This window comes from Botrytis sinoallii (genome assembly GCF_014898435.1).
Source record: "Botrytis sinoallii strain Bc 23 chromosome Unknown BSIN_007, whole genome shotgun sequence".
Taxonomy (NCBI): domain Eukaryota; kingdom Fungi; phylum Ascomycota; class Leotiomycetes; order Helotiales; family Sclerotiniaceae; genus Botrytis; species Botrytis sinoallii.
In genome coordinates, this window is record NW_024066034.1 from 592,231 (window position 1) to 611,674 (window position 19,444).

At 36.0% G+C, this 19,444-nt stretch overlaps 4 protein-coding genes across 4 annotated transcripts; 1 reads left to right on the top strand and 3 right to left on the bottom strand.

The window, feature by feature from the left end:
- Positions 1–620: 620 nt before the first annotated feature.
- EAF02_004628 (uncharacterized protein) lies at positions 621–2,156 on the top strand (the record flags this gene model as incomplete). Its single annotated transcript, XM_038900676.1, has 2 exons — positions 621–1,647; positions 1,699–2,156. The coding sequence occupies 2 exons, from the start codon at positions 621–623 to the stop codon at positions 2,154–2,156; spliced, it is 1,485 nt and encodes a 494-aa protein (XP_038759188.1).
- Positions 2,157–12,420: 10,264 nt separating this feature from the next.
- Positions 12,421–13,283, bottom strand: EAF02_004629 (uncharacterized protein; the record flags this gene model as incomplete). The annotated part of the gene is made up of 2 exons (XM_038900677.1): positions 12,421–12,868; positions 12,964–13,283. 2 exons carry the CDS (start codon positions 13,281–13,283, stop codon positions 12,421–12,423), a joined length of 768 nt encoding a protein of 255 aa, XP_038759189.1.
- Positions 13,284–14,360: 1,077 nt separating this feature from the next.
- Positions 14,361–15,611, bottom strand: EAF02_004630 (uncharacterized protein; the record flags this gene model as incomplete). The annotated part of the gene is made up of 3 exons (XM_038900678.1): positions 14,361–14,843; positions 14,911–15,455; positions 15,545–15,611. 3 exons carry the CDS (start codon positions 15,609–15,611, stop codon positions 14,361–14,363), a joined length of 1,095 nt encoding a protein of 364 aa, XP_038759190.1.
- Positions 15,612–17,034: 1,423 nt separating this feature from the next.
- EAF02_004631 (uncharacterized protein) lies at positions 17,035–17,262 on the bottom strand (the record flags this gene model as incomplete). The annotated part of the gene is made up of 1 exon (XM_038900679.1): positions 17,035–17,262. One exon carries the CDS (start codon positions 17,260–17,262, stop codon positions 17,035–17,037), a length of 228 nt encoding a protein of 75 aa, XP_038759191.1.
- Positions 17,263–19,444: the final 2,182 nt, after the last annotated feature.

The window sequence follows — 19,444 nt, forward strand, 5'->3', positions numbered from 1 at the left end:
TTTCGTGGGATTGGATGGCAAATTGTTGTTGAGGTGTGAGATGGAGATGTTCTTGAAGAAGATTCTTTGATTTTGGTCCCAGTTTTTTGAGGAATATGCTATACTGAGTTAGCTTAACTCGTCTTTTGAATGCAAGAGTGGTGACACGACACCAGATGGGGACTTTTTGACGAGTGAATATTTTTTCATTTATTTATCGTTTTCTGTTTGCTGTTTTTCGAGATTTATATTTATTTATTTGCAGTTTATCTACTTAGGTAACTAGGTACTCATCTACAAACACGAAAACTTCTCCAAGATTGACTGAAGAGAGAAACTAGTGAACTTTTCCGGTACTCGTACTCCAATCCAAAATAAACCCCACTTGCAAGGGCTCTCCTAGTAACCTTTCGTTCACCACGCAACGACACAACGACGCAACACCTCGAGAATCCGATAGTGTCGCCAATCTTTGCCTCCAAAGTAAACAAATAAAATCCGAAGCATACCAAGATGCGATCATTTACCATTGTCAATTCACATACGCAAATGCATAGCGAAAGGTAGATTGCCATTTCATATCCATTCAACAGATTGATTTCATTTGATCAATAAATAAACACCTCAAGACTCGAGACTCAATGACCAATCCATTTCATCCTAGATTTCTCCGTGCGCTCTTCCCGCAACAATTTTCTGCAGGTCAAACTTCCAAATCCGCAACTCAAGGCCATCGCAATAAACGCGTAAAGTATATCCACGAGCCCTCGCACGAAGAAGAAATCATCGAAACGTATGATGGTGTTGATGGAGATGATGCGGAGGAGAGAGAAGAGGATGAGAATCAATTACGCTTGGAACATAAATCGTGTGCGAAAGCGATGATGAGGAGGAAGATGGCGGAACGGGTGACGATTGATCCAGATGGTGATTTGTTGTTGATTTTGAATGAGAGGAAGAAGAGTAATGTTTCGAAGAGGAAGATCGGAGGAGCGGGGTCAGGAATGGAAATGGTGGCGACGGCAGTGGATGATTCGGGGATTGGGGATGAGATTGTCGGGGATGGAGAGGTAGCTGTTTTGGAGACGGTGGAGGAAGATGCAGATGGGAATGTGAATGTGAATGAGATTGTGGAAAAGGAAAAGGAAAAAAATAAAAAGGAATTGAAGGAAATTCATATGTTGGTTTCGTCAAAACATATGGTCCTTGTTTCTCCCGTTTTCAAAGCAATGCTTCAGTGGAGTAATTTCAAAGAAGGATATGCGATGAAAGCACATGGGAAAGTCGAAGTTCCCCTCCCCGATGATGATCCAGATGCCATGCGTATCTTGGTTGATATCGTTCATTGTCACCATAAAGATGTGCCTCGAAAAGTTAAACTGAGTTTGCTTACGCATCTGGCGATTTTGGTGGATAAATATCGTTTGCATGAAGCGGTGCAGATATATTCCGACATGTGGATTTCTCAGGCCAAGAAGAAATTTCCATCGAGTATGGCAGAAGATGGGATTGAAGTGTGTCTGCAATGGCTTTGTATTTCATGGGTTTTTGAAAAGGCGAGGGATTTTACTTCTTTGACGAGGATTTTTCAACAGGAGAGTACGACGAGTTTGGCAGAGATGATTAGGGATTCAAATTGGGATATTCCGGTGCCGAGTTCTGTTATTGGTTTGTTGCCCCGATGGTAGGTTGGAGATTGAAGTGCTAATCGATTTCTAGAAAATATCGAACAAGATCGAATCCGAGCTCTTGATGAAGCAATCTCAGCACTCAGAGACACGATTGAAAATTATCAAACCTCTACTCTCGTATGTCGTGGTCGTCCTTCACATTTATCCGCCGAGCAAATTCCTCAACATAATAAACAATGCGATGCGATGGTTTTGGGAATGTTGATCAAAGAAGCGATTTATCATAACCTTTATCCGCTACCTGAAGCTCCTTATACGGGTCATTCTTTCATTAGTATTTATGATAGCTTTCAGAATTTTGAAATCACAAATGCGTGTGAAGTGGTTAGAATGTGTGGGGGGAGTGGGGGTGGGGGAAAGAGAGAGAAGGAGGAGTTGGATATTCATGCGTTTGGGAATGGGTTGATGGATCTTTTGGAACCGGTGGAGGAAAGTTTAAGTGGGTTGGATATGGGTGGGTTTAAGGTTTCGTTGGGGTTGGTTTAGGGTTGTATTTGGGGTGCATTCGGGGTTTACTTTTCGGGAACTTGCATTCGGGGATTTGAAGGGATTGCTTGGGGTACATTGGAGTGAGTTGGGTTTTGTGTGATTTTTTTTGGATAGTAGAGGTTTGTTTATATTGGGTTGGTGGATGGTGTTTTGAGCATTGGGGTTAGGTGGTATATATTTGGATTTGAAAACTTATATAGATACATACAGACATACGTACATACGTACATACAGACTTACAGACGTACATACATACAGACATACATATAGATATACAGATATACAAATATACCACGAGGATATTATTATTGTTGGTTTGAGAAGGATACGGAAGACGTAGCACCTACGTATTGATAGGTCCTAAATGTCTAATTGTATTCTGTCTAAAGAGCTAGCTATGTAGAAAAGTAGTAGGCCTTATATAGACACTATTGAAAGAGCTAGTCTCTTTCGCTTAATTCCTTTAATATAGTAATTAGCTATTGTATTGAAGTCATTCCTTTGAAGTGAATACCCTTGTTCACACACTCTATATATCTAATTAGGTAACTCTATTGTCTAATCAGGATATATAAATCAGGTATAATCTTTATAATTATACCTCAAATCAATCTAATTTATTATTATTCTATATACCTATCTCCTAATCAAAGTGATTATTAGATATAGCTATTACCTCCGTGATATATATAAAAATTTCCAATTTATTTTTAATTATTTTTGTTGAAAAGTTATATAAGCTTTTAATTGAAAAAGCTCAGAATTTTTAACTTGTAATACTTTTCCTATACAAAATAAACAAATTTTTCGAACTTTTTTGAATTTCCAACTTTAACTTTTCAAAAATACTATTATAAAAATATTTAAAAATAAATGATACATTTTTTTAAATAATTTCAATGATATTGAATCCTTTTATAATATAATGCTTAGTTTTTTTTTTTATAATAAATAAGCTAGAATATAAAAAGACAAATAATCTTCTATTTTAATTGGAAAAGCGTTATATGTATAGTGATATCACGGGGCAGGCGGGCTGGATAGGGTTCTAATAACTTTGCTCTAATCTGGCAAGGCTATACTAATTCGGGTAATAGGTTTAGATTAAGGATTAAGATGTAGTTTAAAGAGTTACAATATAGGATCTTCTGAGTTAAAGATATACGGAATTCTCATAGCGAGCTAGCTTGATCGGGCTTTAGCTTGTTTGCACTTCGGTACGAGTATTCTTTTCGGTTCTTTCCGATAGGATTAGTATATTATGTAAACTCACACTATAATATTATCCCCTTTTTAAAGATCGAGCTTTATTAAAGTAATACATTACGGTTTATAATCTATAGGCAGGTGGGGTCTGGTCAAGCGGGACCGGGTTTGTTAGGGTATCTATAGTAGAAGTTGCAGATCAGTTTTTGTATGTTTTCCAGGTAGCTTACAGGTTCTTTGGTTGGTGTATTGTAGTCGATTCAATGGATAGTATATTTCAGGTGAGGTTCTCCATAACCTCTTTTTTTCTAACAGAAGTTTAGGATTTCGGCAATCTCAAAACACTCGAGGCTGTCTATTTCTACAGGGGGTGGTGGCAGATTATATTGTTTAGAAATAGGATTATTGTGTATAGGATATAGCAGATTGATATGGAAAATAGGATGAATCTTTATTGAGGCTGGGAGCTCCAGTTTATAGGTATAAAGGCCTATCGAGTTTAGGATTTTGAAGGACCTAAGGTTCTTTTAATCGAACTTTTTTTGTAGATACAGAATCTTAATATTTCTGATATTCAGTCAAACCAAATTATTGGATAGATATTTATAGATAGGGGAATGGCAGATATCAATATTCTTTAAATATCAGATTTGATTAATAATTAATTCAATCTATAGATATAAAAAGATAGTTTTCATTTTAATAACGAATTCTTTGATATTTTGTATAATAGAATAGTTACTTTAGGACAATATAGGCTCGAAGTCTAAATAGAAATAGAATCTGTAGTTTGAGAAGAATAAAATCATTTAAATGCTTTTGGATTAGATATTATTAATAAAGAATTCGATGAGTAGGAGTTACTTTGCTTAGTTGTTTTATAGATAGATTATATATAACCAGAAATATTATTCCAGTATTGTATTAACCCTCTCGATTTGTCTATCAGTTTTAGAATAATAAACAATTAAAAGCTTGGCAGCTATATCTAAATGCTTATAGATATATTTCCAGAATTCAGAGACGAATTGAGCTTCACAATCAGATATAATGGTTAGGGGTAAGCCGTGAAGCTTCTAGATATTCTTTCGAAACAAGTAAGCAATCTTTTCGAAATTATAGATATTATAATAGGGCAAAAAATGTTTCATTTTTGTTAATCAGTCAATTACTATTATAATAATATCGAAATCAATACTTTCAAGTAAATATATAATGAAATCTATTAAAATATCTTACTAAGCTTTTTGCAGGATTAAAAATAGGTAAAGAACTTCCTCCTAGTCTTTACAATTCAAGGCAGCGCAATAGTAACTATAGTAGTTACAAACTCATTATGTAATATAATCATAGTATCCAGGCTAATAGTAATTTCGGAATAGTAATTTAAAGGTTTGAATACAGTGCGGGTAATCAGCAACAAGCGATTCATGGTACAAACAAAGCAGATAGGTTTTCAAGGGATTGTGATCGGGAACATATAGTTTCCCTTGATAATACAACAGATTATTGTTTTCGATATACTCAACAAGAATGATTTTCGAGTATTTCGAGGATCCCTCTCGTAGGGATTTCAGGACAGATTCGGGTACAGAATCGGCTTGGTAGTTTTTGTAAACAAAGTAAGCAGATCGGCAAGAAGGTTTAAAGAGTTTTCTGAGTCCTCTAGTTGTATTGCAGGGTTGGGGTTTTTCTGACTATGGGTGGTTATAATGAAGTATATTCTTTTAACAATCTTAGATTCAATTAGAATAATAATAATGGAAAACAAATCGGAATTTAGGTTTTCTTGTTTTAGAATAATACAGCTTTGATATAGGAGGTGTTCATTTCTTTTCTTAAAGAGATTTTCTAATCTTCTGGTTAGTGCATCGGATTTGACATTTAGCTTTTCAAAGTGATAAATAATTTGGAAATTAAATTGAGATAGAAATTTGAATTAATAAGTTTGATAGCAGTTTAATAGTTTTATTGTGGTAAAGTATTTCAGATTTCTATAATTAATAATTATTTGAATTAGTAATGTGGTGTTTTCTAATTTGGGATATTATTTTTTGAAGTAATGGATAATAATTAATAGTTCTTTATTATAAATCTTGTAATTGTATTTAACTATCGAGTATTTTTAAAGAAGAATGTAATAGATCTAAATATTTTATTATTATTGTATTAAAAGAGTACTCTAATGGATATATAATCAAAAGTATTAATTTCTATAATTATTTCCTTTTCCTAATTAAAGAAAGCTAGGATAGATATTTCAATAAATATTCACTTCAATCAATTGAATGCTTTTTAATAAACAAGGCTTTATAAAAACGGAATATTCTTTTTAATTAGATTTATTATTAGATTGATAATTTTTGAAAAATCTTTAATAAACTATTAATAAAAGTTCGAAAACCTAATAAATACTTGGATATTGATTACACTAGTAGGTAATTTTTAATTTATAATTATTTGGATTTTCTCTAGATCTATTTGAATATTATTATTTTCTATAATAAGATCTAGAAACTTGGTTTTGGATTTCAGGAATTTGTATTTTTCGAATTTAGTAAATAAACCGACTTCCCTTAATACTTACAGAACCTTCTGGATATAACAAATATATTCCTTTCGAGTTTGACTATATATTAAAATATCGTTCAAATAAACAATACAAAATATATCCAAATATCCCCATAGAGAATTATTGATAAACCTCTAAAAGATTGCAAAAGCCCCTATCAGCCTGAATAATATAACTAAGGATTTGAATAATTCAAATCGGGTATAAAATATAATCAGATATTCCTGCCCTTTTTTTATTTTTATATTATTAAAGATAAAGATAATATTAATTTTATTAAAATATTTTATTTTTTTCAGATTGTTTAGAAATTCTTTTATTAATAATAAAAAATATCAATCCTTAACTAACAAATTATTCAAAGTACAATAATTTATACAAAATCGGAGGCCTTTATTAATCTTTTTAATAAATAAAATAAAGAAAGTAATAGAAAAAAAATTTAATTGAATAAATCCTTTTCTAAGATTCTCTTCTAATTATTCTTTTAGAACTTTTAATTTGAAATAGGATATAGAGTATAAAGTATTGAAAGAAGAAATAGCTTCTTTTTTAAAATGGATCTTATAATTATATAATTGATAAAAGAATAGTTTCTCTATATTCTTTGAGAAGAAGATATCTTTTCAATTTTGGAATTCAAATAATAAATTTTTAGAATCGAATATCTTTTTCTTTTTATTTAGAATATTATTGATTTATTTAATTGATATCTAGAATATTTCATATTTCCAGTAAATATAAGCTAAATAGGCTTTTAGAAAGATTATGGCTATATTCTTATTCTTTAATCCTTTAAAGTAGATAGGTAGATATATAAATTGGACTTTTGGAGAAACATCTAGCAAAGCTTTTATACAGAACGAGTGGGATAAAGTATTACAAAATTTATAGCAAAACAAGTTATCAAACTAAAATAAGTTTATCACGAAATTGATATAGAGATTGTGTTTTTTAAATCAAATTATCCTTAGTATAATAGAATAATAGATTAGCTTGATTATATATAAAATAATCTTCTTTTTGATATAATTATTAATTCTAAATCCTACTCGAATATAAAAAGTAACTCGATTGTCAAGCAAAATGTTTCTATCGAATTCTATAACTTCGAATATTGTAGATAATTGATATACTAATATTTTTTTAGGAAGACATTCAATTTTGATTTGTAAAGGCAATTTCTTTATATTTGCTATTGATTATAATATATATCGGGAGAGTGTCTTTTTCTAAGAATAGAATAATAGATAGAATTATCAGATCTGTATAATTGTTTAGTTCATTTTTCAAAGGAAGATTATAAATAGCAACAACAAATAAACAAAGGGTACACAGAGGATCGTCCTGATCACAATTTAGGTTAGGTATATCCCGTTTCCCGAATTGATTGAGCTAGTTGATAAACAGAAAGGAAAGCAAAGTGGGGAATAAATAGGGACTCAGCCTCTCAAAGAACTGTTCAATACAGGGCTGGTTCTTATAGGGCTGGTTATAGTAATAGTAATTTAGAATTGAATAGAATGGATATCAGGGTATAGACAATCTTATATCAGGTAGCTGGCAAAACCACAGCAATAACATTCGCTACATTCCCGCCGCAAACCCAGGTTCCTAGCAGTGTATTCTTTTTTTCTAAACTCAGATCTATTAAATCTCCAGGAATAAACTTCGGGCTAGCGAATTGTAAAAACGAAACAGTGATTATCTTTGGAATGAAGTTTTGAAACAATAGGATGAATATAATAAATTTATTATTAGTATTAACAAAATCGATTATCGAGTTGTTGTAGGTAATTAGTATATTAACGAAATTCACAGATTGAAGCAGGGTTATGTAATAATATATCTTATAATTCACAAGAGATTCCTTGAAATAAAAACGGAATTAGAGTATTATCAGGCATTTCTCCTTTTAGAACAAATTTCTAGAATTCCACAAAAAAGGTATTAAAATCGAGATATCTTTGTTTTAATATATATAGTTTATTTTGTATATTATGTATTCAATCAGAATCCCTAAAGGTGTTTTCGAGATATTTGAGGAGTATGGTATAATTAGTAAACTAAGGAATCCTATAGGAGATCTTAAATAATATAAGTTTGTATGTCTTTTTAGTAAGTTTTCTAATAGTGTAAATCAAGTGGGCAAAAGTTATTGGAAATCTATTATTATTTGTATTCAATTTTCTGTGTATCTATTAAACAAATTTGTATAGGTTGGAATGGGTGTTATCAAACTTTTTTGGATTGGGGATGTATTTATTTAATTGAATGGTTGGAGTAGGTATAGTAAATTTGGGGATAGAGTTAGTGAGAGTTTTGGGGAATACAGTTTTCAAATGAGTAGGTATAGTAAATGTAGATTTAGTAAGGCAATCGAGTAGATAGGTGTTTTGAGTAGTAATTTGTTTGTGTAGAGTAGCTTGAATATATTTGTAGATTAGGAATTCAGAAATTTTGTGTTCAAGTGATTTGTTGGTTTCTTTCAGTTCGGTATAATATGTAGATGCTGATTGGAGGTATTGGTATTAAACCTGGGGATTCTTTGATACAAAAGCGCCAAATTTCGAGGAATCCCTAGGCTGGTTAGGTGGGTGTGGAGTAGTTATTGTGAAAGTAATATTTTAATGGGTAGAAGCTATGTAGTATTACGGGGTAGGTGGGTTGGATAGGATTCTAATAATTTTGCTTTAATTTGGTAAGGTTATATTGATTCGGGTAATAGGTTTAGATTGAGGATTAAGATGTAGCTTAAAGAATTATAATATAGGATTTTCTAAATTGAAGATATATGGAATTCTTATAGTGAGCTAGTCTGATCGGGTTCTAGCTCGTTTACGCTCCGGTGCGAGCGCTCTTTTCGGTCCTCTCCGATAGGACCAGCATATCACGTGAGCTCACACCGTGACAAGTGAGCAGGGGCTAGAACTCTTACAATTGGTCATACGGTATTGTTATCTCTCAATCTAATATGAAATAAACTGTCACGGGGTGACACTAAGCCCTTTCTGTCCTGTCCTGTCCTGCTATATATGTGAGAGTAAGGTAGAACTTCCAGTTCTACCTCCTAGTCTTTTGGGCGTTTAGCTCAGCGGTAAAACTTCTGAATACTCCCAGAGGTGATCCCGTGACATAAACTACATATAAGCAAGCTCACAATACTTACTCCCATCCACTACAACAAATTCACATTTTGATAACTCAATCATTCTTGAAGTAGACTCAATTTTCACAAATTAATGTGGCCAAAAGACACATTATTGATCCTGATGTCGATTGTATCTTCCATCTTCAACGCCTGCTCAAGACTATCCCCTAAGGTGACAACTTCGGGCGCCCTCGCTTAACAGGGTCTTATTGACCAATCAAAACATTAGGATTCTGAGAATTCTCACAGTTTCCACATGTTTTTTTGAATTAACTATCGAATGCTTAGAAATTTAATAAATATAAATAATACATTCTTTATACTTATATAAAACCTTATATATGTCTTTATTTTATTAATAAATATTGAGTTTTTGATTTAATAATATTTTTAATTATAATTATATCAAATCGTTGATAATTATTTTCTGATTTTAGAATATGAAATATAATAATATTTATAAAATCTTCCACCGATTCTTTTTCAATAAAAAAGCTTTAGAAGTATACTTGGTTTATTTATTATGACTTTTCTTATAAATTTTAATCTTTAAATATAATATAAAGACCTTTATTTATAATATTATTCTTGAAGTTATTAATGTTTGTCACGGCGCCAAGTACTCTATCACTAAGCCACGTAACCTTAAAAGGGTATAAGTAGTTTGATTAACATCAAACCTACTAAGTAGAGTTATAATCAATCCGTGACACTACTTCTTTCTTCAATCTCGGAATGGGTATAGCAGGATCTCGTCCCCTATCCCAGAATAGGATTGCCAAGAATTCTAGTAATAGAAATTGATTACATATCTAAAAGTGGGCGGGATTGCTTTTCCCTAACTAATCGGATTCCATTACGAAAAGCCTTTGGGTAGGATCAAACTAACTGTTATAGCGCCAAGTATTCTATTACTAAGCTATGTAACCCCAAAAGGGTATAAGTAGTTTGATCAACATCAAACCTACTAAGTAGAGTTATAACCAATCCGTGACAATGTTCTTGCTGAACGCACGGGCCACATCGGGCGCCCGAAACTAGCACCTTAGGGGATAAGAGTTCCAATCAAGGATGAAAGACATCGAGATGTCTACAATGGCAAAATAGGACCCGAGAAAAACGACAATAAAACCACCACAGCGATTTCGAAATTTCCTCCCGAGATTCAAAAAGTCGAATTCCAGGTGTCTTCAAAACACATGATGCTAGTATCACACGCCTTCAAAGCCACAATTCAACCAACGGATGGACCAAAAGAAAGCAAGAAACAACAAGTGAAAAGCATAATTAATATTTCGCTTCCTGACCCCAATCCCGATTTATTTTTAATCCTCGTCAATATTGTTCATTATCGCAATGTCCAACTCCCTGAATCACTCAGTCTATCGACTCTTTGCAATTTTACAATCCTGGTGGAAAAATCTCAGATGCATAATGTAGTCAAAATGATCTCGAATATTTGGATCCATTTATTGATTAGTAGGTTGAAGAATCTAAAGTTTCATGAAGATGCTATATTACATTGGCTTTGTATTGCTTGGATTTTCAATTGAGATCATTTCTTTTTGCATGTTACTTGACTACTAGCTTTGGAAAACGATTGACTTATTTCTACAAGATTGAGTGAACATGACATTAAGTTTTCAATTACAGATAAGATTATTGGTATGTTCAAGTTGTCTATTTATTCGATATATCTCTACTAACAGCTCTCTTAGAAAAACTAGATGAAAAAGAGAAGATATCATAACATCCTGCTTCACCCTGATGACCGAGCTCATCGCGAGATACCAAACGTCATCACATTGCAAACCCGGTTACAAAAATCGATATAAGCGAGAAAAAGGGGTCGCACTTATGAAATCCTATCGTTATGAATGTGACACTATGATGTTTGGTTCTATTTTAAAAGCGCTATTGAAAATGGAATATATCCCGCCACACTTCCTCCTTTTGAAGGGCTTTCTTTCAGAGGGATTTTCGAGAAAACCAACTTGATTAGACCTGTTTCGAGTAGCCATTGGATAGAAAATCATGATCGGGAGAGAAGCAAATTTGTTAGCGGTGGTTGAAATCCTAATTGCGTGTTTCCGGAGTTGATCAAAGCAGCTGAGAAAATTGTCTTCTTGATCGGGGCTCAAGATTGCTGATTATAAGGGTCCAGAAGGCGAATAGAAGAAAAAGTCAATAACACCTAGTTGCTAGAAGCCTGACTGGTAGCAATGGCGTATATTCGGAAATCGGATTATTAGTATAGATTCCTCTCTCACGAATAAGCATTCAGAATTCAAACAGGCGAAGCTAGTATCATTATTCCCATTAAGTATCTAACAGTTGCAAGCGCAAATGCTCTCAATGTGATCTGCAGAGCTATAAAATATAACCTGATAACTATACTGCGTAATGAGTACCCGCGGGCGAATGCTAGCTTCAGCGGACAATCTCTGGATTATTCATCGCTGAATAAATAATTCAAAATCTACAAAATCTTCGATACCCCTCCATAAACCTCAAAAGAAACACAAATTCCCTGATTTAAAGATAACAAACTCTCTCAAATCAAATACAAATAAGATCCTCAATTTTAATATCTCTAATTACACTTTATACTAAACATCTAACATCTCAAAATGAATGCAATAATTCTAGATAACTTTAAATACATGTTTGTAAATCGTTGAAAATCCCGAGAAATAAAAATTTCGTCTTCGAAATCGAATGACTTACTCATACCATAAAGACCTGGAATTCTATTAATAATAGAGTTCAAAACGACTATCAAGTTATAGATTTATCATCTATTATCCATTATTCTAAAATCTTACGAATTCTCCTATTCGATATATTTATAATTGCTAACCTATAATCTCAAATCTATTAATCTTTTTTTCGTCTCTTTCTCTCAAAGAATTCAACTTATTATCTACTTATTTTCTAACCTCTCTACAAAAGAAAAGAGTATATCACCAATCCATTCGATATATTAATCTATAACTCTATATCTAGGTTTTAAGATACGATTATGAGTATAATAGATGTAAGACTCCTGGGGAATGAAAAAGATTTGTAATTTCCACTCGTGATGCTATGATAGGTGTATATGTTACCATGTAGTCTAAACGAGGTCACGGTCCTATGTCGAAAAGCCAAAAAAATGTGTGATGCATTCAAGAAAATCAATCTATTAAGCAACTTTAGGTCACTCGAGATGCTTTTTCAGATTCTCATCTGTCTCACACAAAAAGTCCCATATCCAACATCCAAATCCTCATTCTCCATCCTAAAACCCCTCCCAAGTTTCCTCCACACCTAAAAATGAACCTTCAACCCATCTACTCCCCCCTCCTCCCCACCCCCACAACCGCCACTCCACTCAACGTGCCCTCCCCCTCCGAAAACCTCTCCGACATCCACGCCAACATCCCCTCCCTCGCCATTTCCCTCCCCCCTTCCCCCACCTCTCCTCCCCAACCATCATCTTCATCCCCGGAAAACCCCAATATCATATCCACAACACTCTCATGACTCTCAAAACTCCACTTCGCCTCGCTCTCCACAACCTGCACATCCACAAATCCCACTTCCTCAAATTCCCTCTTTAGCCCCTCTATACTCATCCACTCTTTCGGCATCTCTATTTTCCTCTTCGGTTCTCCATCCCCATCCGCAGCAGCAGCAGCCCCCACCCCCATAAGCACCATCCACTCACTCTCCTTCCACGACGTACACCCCCCAACCCCCCCACTCATCAACGCCCTCCACATTTCCCGCAACCCGCTCCTCGGCTGCGGCAGTATAAAAAGCACCAAACTCGCCAACGCATGACTCGCCACCCCATCCCCCACCATCCCCCTCAAATCCTGCGCATCACACACCTCCGTTTCCACACACCCCAAGCCGCATTCCCCATCTCCAGCTCCCTCTCTTTCCTCTTCTGCAACTGCGCCACCATGGGTGCGCTGAAATCCGAAGCTAGGATCCGAGTTTGCGGATGATCCTCCTCCTCAGAAGTGCGCGTGAGGAGAGATCCAAACTCTCCGATTAGATACTCCGTCACCTGTCCGGGTCCACATCCCACATCGAGAATGATTTTTCCCCTGCTCGCAGCGCTATCGAAGGGTAGCAAATCTTGGGCTAGTTGTACCATGTGGCGGAGGGGGAGGGTGCTAGGTTGGAGACCTTTGGAAGCGGACATTTTGGTGATGCAGGATACACATGTGGAGGTACTCCATTTGGTTTGGGAACCTGGAGAGATGTTAGGGGGGATGTTTGGATGGGGGATCTTGGGGTTTGTGTGAGAGGAGGGGAGAGGAAAATTTGATTATTGTATCTTACCGAGTTCTTTCATTAAATTGGCCATTGTGCGGTATGTTGCTTTTGCTTTTACTTTTCGATGTGATGCAGTGTTTTACTATTGTAATCTTAGTATATCCGATCGTATCGTTCGCGTTATACCACTATCTCACCACAGTATTTCAAAATTCAAGATTCAAAATTCAAATTCTCAAATTCCAACCAAAACACTCCAAGAGAAAAAAATAAGAAAAAGAATTCAAGACAATATATATATATATCCCCATCCAAATCTCCCCGCTTTACCCTCCAAGTCCTCTCCCAATAATCCTCCTTCCCCAAGAATATTCGAAAGCAAACATACCAACTCCCCCCTTCCATCACCCTCTCCCGGCGACTTTCCAACCACATCACACCAACAAACCAACAAACTCCCAATCACTCCCCCAACCGGCAACAAACCGGCCACTTTTCGGAGACATATTCACAATCACCAATTAACCCCCCATCTAGGTAACCTTGCCAAGCCAAAATCCTGCATCCAAACGGCGCGGCAACAGGAATCTCTCCTGCCCTCCCCATCCACTGAGAAATACTTCCCCAGACATGCCCCCCCCCTCAGAAATTACGGAAATAAAAATTCACAGAAAACCTAGCATTCACTCTCTAGGGACGTCTTATTTCCGCCAAGTAAAAAATTGCGGGGTCGGGTGATGAGATCCGTCGCGCTTCCCCTTTCATTCGGCTGTAATGGTAGTGTTTTAATTAGATCATTGACTTGACTTCAAAGATTATACCACTTATGCGAAAGATGCAGCAATTTGTACATCGAAACACATTTATTCTGCACACTAAAACCTTAAGATCCAAACGACCATTTAATTAATAAGAAGTACTTTGAGGTACGAAATTCACCCATTATTAAAGCTTCAATTATACTGCCCAAACCACTGAAAAGTCACGTGAACTATCCACCACATTAAGCAACCCTATTAGCCTCATTTGTCTCCATCGGACCAGTTGTGACTGAAGTTCCCGTAACACTAGGAGCATAACTTCCCGGAATTTGTTGTCCACTACTGATCCTACTCTCACCAATTTCCGATTGAACTCCTTCATTACGATAACCATCCTCAGTACCAACAACAGAACCTTCTACGTTTTGAACTTGTTGATGTTCAGCACCTTCCTGACGCATCGCACCAGAATCCAAGTTACCATGTGACTGGAGTTCTTCCTCATCCAATTGCCAATCTCGAAGATCATCCTCGGCATCATTGAGAATTTGTCGGGCTTGTTCAGTGTGTTCAAAAGCTGGACGAATATTTCCCGGTACGATTGGTGTATCATCAAGGAGATTGAGGAGTCGACGTCCATGACGAGCAAGGATGATTTGTTTCTCTGCTCTTTCAATAGTGGCAGCAAATTCTGCATCATATGCTTCCTTGATCTTCTTTCTTGTCTGTAGGTAGCCTGTCAGTTACTTGGCTTTTCTCTATCCATAATAACTCCAAAACGAGAAGTCTTACAATATTTGTTAATTGAGCCTCAGCAACCAATTGTTCTGCTTCTGCTCTGACTAACTCTTGCTCCAATGTAACCAATGTAGCACTTTGAGGTTCCTTGGCCCGTAATTTAGCAATTTGTTCTACTAATTTATGTTTATGATCCCGGCTTGGTTGAACACTCTTCTCAGTATTTCGAATCGCTTTCAACACTCCTCTTGAGTCATCCAGACTATGTGCATAATAATCTTCCTGGTCACCTAGTTCGCTCAATAAAACTCCAATCTTATCCGAGATTTCCGAAATCGCATCGTCCTCAGTGGATTCACCCCATTCGGAAAGTTGAGTAGCAATCGAAATACGTTCTCTGCCTGCCGTTTCATATGCTGTAATGAGATTGTTTTCGGTTTTGATGAGTTTGTAAAGTTTCTTCGAGAGATCTGGTTGATTGATTCCACGAAGGGAAGAGAGGGAGAAATGTTTGGAGGATGAGGTATCTTTGGATGAAGATTTGCCCCCTGAGGAGCGAACTGATAGTGCTCGATTCCTGACAGTAATAAAGTTAGTGACTATAATTTTAACGAGACGATCAGCGTAATTGAAAATGGGTCGAATGCCACGACGACGAGGGTGGAACAAAGGATGATTGGGTGCGAACAATGCTTTAAAGGATTGTTTTTCTCGCCAGATCCAGAACCTCTGCTGGAATTTGCCCGTCGCAACATGTTTGATCGATCTCCTTTGTGTTGAAGTAAAGGTTAAGAGATGTGGGAAAGGGTAGAAATTAACAAATTGTACTTACATATTGATAGTTTAATCGAATCAAGAAAGTACTATGTTTGTTGAATCTAAAGATTGATCAGCTCTTTCCTTTTTCCTTTCAAGGCGCCTTGTAATGCAATGCGTATCTGACCAGCGAATACTCTCAAGATATGAATGTAGATCTAAAAATAAAATGCTCCTTCAAATCTGATACTTCCCAGATTTTGTCTCGATGTGTGATTGCTTCATTTTAACCGTCGCATGAATAGCATCATCAACCATATAGATACGTAGGGAAAATAGATGGATGTCTCTTGCGACGAAAGGACAGGGGAGAACAAACCTTGCAACTTGATCTATGTCACTTCACCTCGCTCGTCGAAGATACTATGTATGTATGTAGCGACCAGGTGTAACGCAGATAAGAGTTGAGGATATACTCCACGATAGTCGACAAGGTTGGAGAGATTAATATAAATTATAATTGTTCAGTTGATAATGATGATAATAGTAATGATTGATAACAAGGATAATTGCAGTAAAGAAAGCTTCTTGATGCAGGTTATTGTGATAACCCCACCATTAATATTGACGTCATATCTGATAATGTCATCGTCTGAATTGCTGAGATGATTGAGATGATTGAGATGACTGAGATGACTAAGATGACTAATAGTATTATATTGAAGCATGGTAAAATTCAAGATTTTGGCTTCAATCATTGTGAGATGGAATTGATCCCGGAATTTGATAGGAGGAATCTGGGGAATGGATTGTGGGATTGTATGGACGGGCAGGTCTCTCGTGTAGTGAGCAATGTGAAGAAAGATGGGAAATATACGTTTCCCTTGCTATTCATGATATTGCCATCATGTTATCCCTTCATACAGACATTTCTAACACAAATTGCAGATAGCACGAAAGGTAACAGTCCCGGTCTCGGGATTCATTCTAAAATATCATCCAAGATCACACAAATCATCAATTCATTACTCGTTCACCTCGCCATCTCATCATACAACTCATCCGCCCAAGCTGAAAAGGTAAAACTCGGCAGGGTCAATTCCATATTTCGTATATCCTATAACATTATCATACAATAAATAAAACCCAGAAATCCAATACAGAAGAATTATATCTCATCTCATATAGCCAGCTAGCCAACACTGCTAGCTCCACTCGTATACAATTATATTCACATCGGAGATCATCTATCCTTGTCTCTCATCATTTTCGTCCCAAATCAACCAATCCAAACCAACCCAATACGCCAGTCATCTTATATCACATACCCATACCCATACCCATCATCATCCATCGCATCATCCATCACATCATCAATCGTAAAAGATATTCCAATCCATCTCAACCTAATTCCACACCCCCTCAATACCTCCTCCTATAAGTCGAACTACTATAACTCGTTCGGCTCGCTCTCGGACTAGCTGTGGTAGTAACATACGTTCGACTAACCGGTCTCGAAGAGACTGAAGTAACCGAGACGCGTCGAGGGTGATGATGATGATGACCTCGAGAAACGGGTCGAGGGGCGGCATAGACGACTTCACGGACGACGGGCTCGCGGTAATATTTTGTTCGGCTTGGCCAGCACATTTTGAGGGTTTGTTTGGAGAGAGGGATGTGCTGAGTTATGTAGATATGTGTGTTTGTTTGTTTGTTTGGAGGAGGGTAGAATATGTGTGTGTATGATGATTGTTGTGGCAGTTGTGTGTATTGATTCTGGAATGCGGTATCGATTGAGTAAATTTCTTTGACTGAGAGTCTTTGCAGAGGATGAAGATTTATATATATCGATAAAATTGATAAATTAAGTAGAACAAAAACAAAACCACAAAATCATCCGGGAAAAGCATACATTTATAACCTCTCATCTCATCTCCAATCAAGTATTTAAATTCATCAGATGTCATACAAGATACCTAGTCACTACATCACATCAGCCAAGTTCAGGCTGCATAAGAATCTTACCACGATTCCCCATGAATATATACCTAGCTACCGATGAGATACTCCATAAAACCCAGCTTCTGACAAGACATATCCACCAATGTAACCCCACCATGGCATCGAACCCGGGACTAGCAAATCTAGAAAAATACCTAGGAACCCCAGCCTCCACCATATTGGCTGTGATGAATGGTGCTGGAAAGTTTATCGCGGCATCTATCTTACTCTTTCTTACTTGGTTGGATTGAATTGAATTGAATTAGTAGTGTAGTTAAACCACCTACCTATCGGTACCTATCTAGATATTACTATAACAAACATCAATACGATCATCTAAAGACTCTACTCTACCTTCCAGCTTTCCTCCAACCAGCAACCATTTCCACCAAACCTCGTAACTCCTCAATAAAAGAATCGCAAATTGTGTACCTGAGTATGCAATCTAGTAATTCACGAATCAGATCAAACTCTAAATAAAAATCCAGATGCATCTATCATTCATCCACCCACCATATCCCCATCTCCATCTCCATCTCCATCCTCGTTTATCGCGGTCTGACCTACCCAACTCATCACACAGATCAGATCAACCATCATCCGCTAATCAAAAATGGAGAATCAAGATAAATATAAATACAAGGGTGAATTCAATTCCAACTACCATAACAGTTTTCATTCACATGAGATAGATAGCTAGCTTTTGGAAACAAAAAATGATTATACATCTCGAATTTTCATTCATCATTCTTGGTTTTCTCTATTTCTTAGAAAGAGGGGGTTTGAACCTTTCTCGCTAAATACCTACTTACAAGATCTAAAGTTCCCTACCTCCTCGTAGTATCAAGTACGTAGGTAGTTAAGCAGTCCAATTAACTTTAAGGGTCAGACGTCAGGCTGCATTAGTTTCTTTATACCACCTAGGTACCTAGGACAAGGTTAGAATTAATTAACTACCTAGTAACATATTTCCTCTTCACCGTCTCTATCATTCTTTCTAGTCTTTTCTTCTACTCGCAGGGTAAGCGTATTGCGCTTGGGTATGGAATACCTTTTAGTAAAAATCTACTCGATGGAATGATTATCCATTTCGTGATAATTCATCTCAAATGCATCGGTTTCCACATCTTAAGACTGTATGTTCTGCATGCTGCATGTGAAATTTTCTAATAATAAGGTAATTCTGTTTTTATTCGTTGTTTTTGGGGTAAGAAGAAGGAGAAGGAGGGTAAGAGTCTCGCCTATATGCTGGATGTGGAAATTTTGAATAGTTTTGGAGGTATGAAGATACCTATGATGAAAGGGAAAGGAAATACGGAGCCTGATGAAATGATTTAAGATTGTTGTTGTCCGGATTTTTGATCTGGAAGGTAATAGCGAGTATATGTTTGTACTATACTAGTACGTATTCAGTCTCATACATCCAGCAGAAAATACCAAAAGGTCCTGCCCATCTTATCTCAATATTCAGGGACCCTCTTCGTCGATAGAATGTATTTCATTGAATTCTGAATAATATCTTGATCTTTTTCATAGTGTTGTGGCTTACTAATAATCGATTTTTTTTTCGACCAATCAGGGTCGGGGGGAACATTTATCTCCTCGAAAGTCTGAGAGCTTTTGGTTGTATTTTTGGTGAGAAACCGAATCTGTTAGGTAAAAGTACTTCAATAATATATATTATTCTTTCAATTATCATTTATTGAAAAACTAATTAAAGTATTCGAAAGAGCTTAATTGATAGTATTATCTAAATCGATATTCAAATTGATTGGATATGTGGTTATTGTGATATTCAATTGGAAAGAATTTTTTTCAAACCAGTTAAGTT